The 2,257-nt window shown below is 41.1% G+C and overlaps 1 protein-coding gene across 1 annotated transcript; it reads right to left on the bottom strand.

Annotated features, from left to right (window-relative positions):
* Positions 1-990: 990 nt before the first annotated feature.
* On the bottom strand, positions 991-1,897 carry M421DRAFT_425075 (uncharacterized protein). Its single transcript, XM_033593959.1, has 4 exons — positions 1,819-1,897; positions 1,515-1,769; positions 1,268-1,391; positions 991-1,066 (listed from the first exon to the last, which is right to left on the bottom strand). Exons 2-4 carry the CDS (start codon positions 1,551-1,553, stop codon positions 1,059-1,061), a joined length of 171 nt encoding a protein of 56 aa, XP_033444315.1. The 5' UTR covers positions 1,554-1,769; positions 1,819-1,897; the 3' UTR covers positions 991-1,058.
* Positions 1,898-2,257: the final 360 nt, after the last annotated feature.

Genomic DNA, 2,257 nt, shown 5'->3' with positions numbered 1-2,257 from the left:
TCTCTACCTAGTATCTAATATAATAACTTGTCTATTATATTACATAACCCTACCTTACCTCTATTAGGCTATACGCTTCCTATTAAGACAAAGCTAGTCTAGATTTGTCTAGGTCCTTCTAGACTAGGAAGAAAGTAGTCTAATCCTTCCCCTACTTTCTTTACATAGCAAAGAATCTTAACTTAGTGTCTTAGTAAGGAATATTAATTTTAAAACCTTCTATGCTTAATAACTATTCTATTAATAGGCCTATAATATTATTTAATAGCTTATCTTAAAAAGGAGACTAAGTAGTATATTAATATAATAAAAGTATAGTTTATTAAGCAGAGCTACTATTAAAGAAGGATTAGGAGTTGTTGTAGCTATTACAGCTGTTAAGACTGTTTATACTATTAGCTTAAAATTAGCTAGATATTAAATACACATTAAATAACTATTATAGGCCTACAAGACCTACTATTGCCCACAGTATAATGCCACAATTTCCTGATTTTAACAAAGGAAAAACTTTTCCTAATGTAGGTAGATCTAAATAGGTATTTAGCAGGCGTTAATATTAGATCTACCTAGCACTCTAATAGCAAAGCCCTTCTTATCTATATTATATATGTGCTTAGGCTTAAGACTATACTAAGTAATTTTCTACTATAGAAGCTTAAAGTATAACTTGTACTTGTGCTCTAATTCAGCGTTAACGTGGTCCACCACCGAGCGAATCACCCCACTGAGCGAATCACTAAATGCAACAATATATCTTTAAACGTGAATAACTCAACACAACAACAAGATATAATAGTGCGCAATAGCTTAAATTAATTGCCTATCTCTACTGTATCTTTCTTGCATGTACGCTTGTTGTGTCCTGTGTTGCCACACCTCCTGCAGCGCGGAATACCCCTGCTGCTAGCACCTGCCTGCACCCTCTCCTCACGCCTCTCTGCCTCAAGTCGAACCTCAGCATCCCCCTGGGTAACTATTACCTCTACCTCTGCCTGTGATAGGGTCCCCCCCTTCTGTATTCGCTTCTTCTTACGCTTTTTACGCTTAGAAGCAGCCTAATTTGCTTGCTTAAGACTATCTATCCTAGCTTTAAGCAACGTGTGTGAGTGTACCTTTAAAGTTGACCCCTTTTTAACCTGCAGCACTATCTCAAGAATAGACTTAGGTGAGGAACTCCTATAGTCCCTTATCCTCTTAAGAATTAGCGTTGTTTAAGCCTCTATTTCCTAGGCGTTGCTTGGTGTTTTAGGCTGCCAAGGGGTACTCCTGGGTAAAGGTGGTGTTAGTGTACAAGGCTTCACTTCAAGCCTTAATAGCACCACCTCTAGGTTATCTGGAACTAAGCTAGTTGCTCTAAAGCTTGATAGGATATTATCCTTTAAGAAGGCCTAGTTAAATACTAGGGTAAGTGTAGCTAGGAAGGCTTTCTTGTCAATGTGGTTGATATAGCAGTTTGCCAAGACTTAGATCTCCTCCTTGTACGCACGCTTCAGGGGGGCAAAGCAACCCACATCAAGCGGCTGAAGGATGTGTGAGGTGTAAGGGGGCATATAGAGGGTAATAATATTGTTCTCCTCACAAAGATCCTGGAAGGCGAGTGACTTGTGGCTCTTGTGGCCATTGAGAATTAGTAGTCTGTAACCACCTACTTTCTTAACCTCTGTGTGCTTGATAAAGTGCTGTAGCTAGGCAAGCCTAAGCTTATTTGTTGTCTATCTATTATCGCTAACCCCTATTCTCTAATCCTGAGGGTTATAATACTAGGCCTAGTTGTGGTTCTTGGCTTTAAAGATGATGAAGGGTGGGATAACCTACCCTGTGGCGTTGATAGCGGCAATCAACGTCACCCACTCCCTGTTACTAGGCTGAACCCTAAGTGGCTTAAGGCGCCTCTTAGAGGCTGTGACTACCTTCACAGACCCCCCAACGCCTATCTGGAAGCTAGTCTTATTAAAGTTGTACGTGTCTTAATCTAGGATACTATACTTGGCTTTAATGTTGCGTACAAGGTTGAACTAGGGGCTAATAATAGCTGGATTACTGCAGAGGACTCGCTGGTGATCATGGAGTTGAGTCACCTGAGATTTGACCTCAGGCCGGCGTTGGATCAGCCTATAGGCCCAGTTCTCCCCAACCTGGCCACTACTACGCTTAGCTAGTAGCTGGTCAGCCATTCCACGTACGTGGCTAAGCGTAGGGGCAAAGCCTCTAGCGTCAAGCTTCCTTATGTATTGTATAACTGCCTCCTCTTCAT

Source organism: Didymella exigua (genome assembly GCF_010094145.1).
Source record: "Didymella exigua CBS 183.55 unplaced genomic scaffold M421scaffold_42, whole genome shotgun sequence".
In the NCBI taxonomy this organism is placed as follows: Eukaryota; Fungi; Ascomycota; class Dothideomycetes; order Pleosporales; family Didymellaceae; genus Didymella; species Didymella exigua.
The sequence above is the reverse complement of the archived record's forward strand: the minus strand, read 5'-3'. Positions and strand labels throughout refer to the sequence as shown.

Bases quoted from the DNA above. Each gene is read 5' to 3' on its own strand.
- M421DRAFT_425075 (XM_033593959.1), bottom strand. From the start codon at position 1,553: ATGCCCCCTTACACCTCACACATCCTTCAGCCGCTTGAT. The intron at 1,392-1,514 runs GTGGGTTGCTTT...GTATTTAACTAG, and splicing joins ACATCCTTCAGCCGCTTGAT to GCCTTCTTAAAGGATAATAT.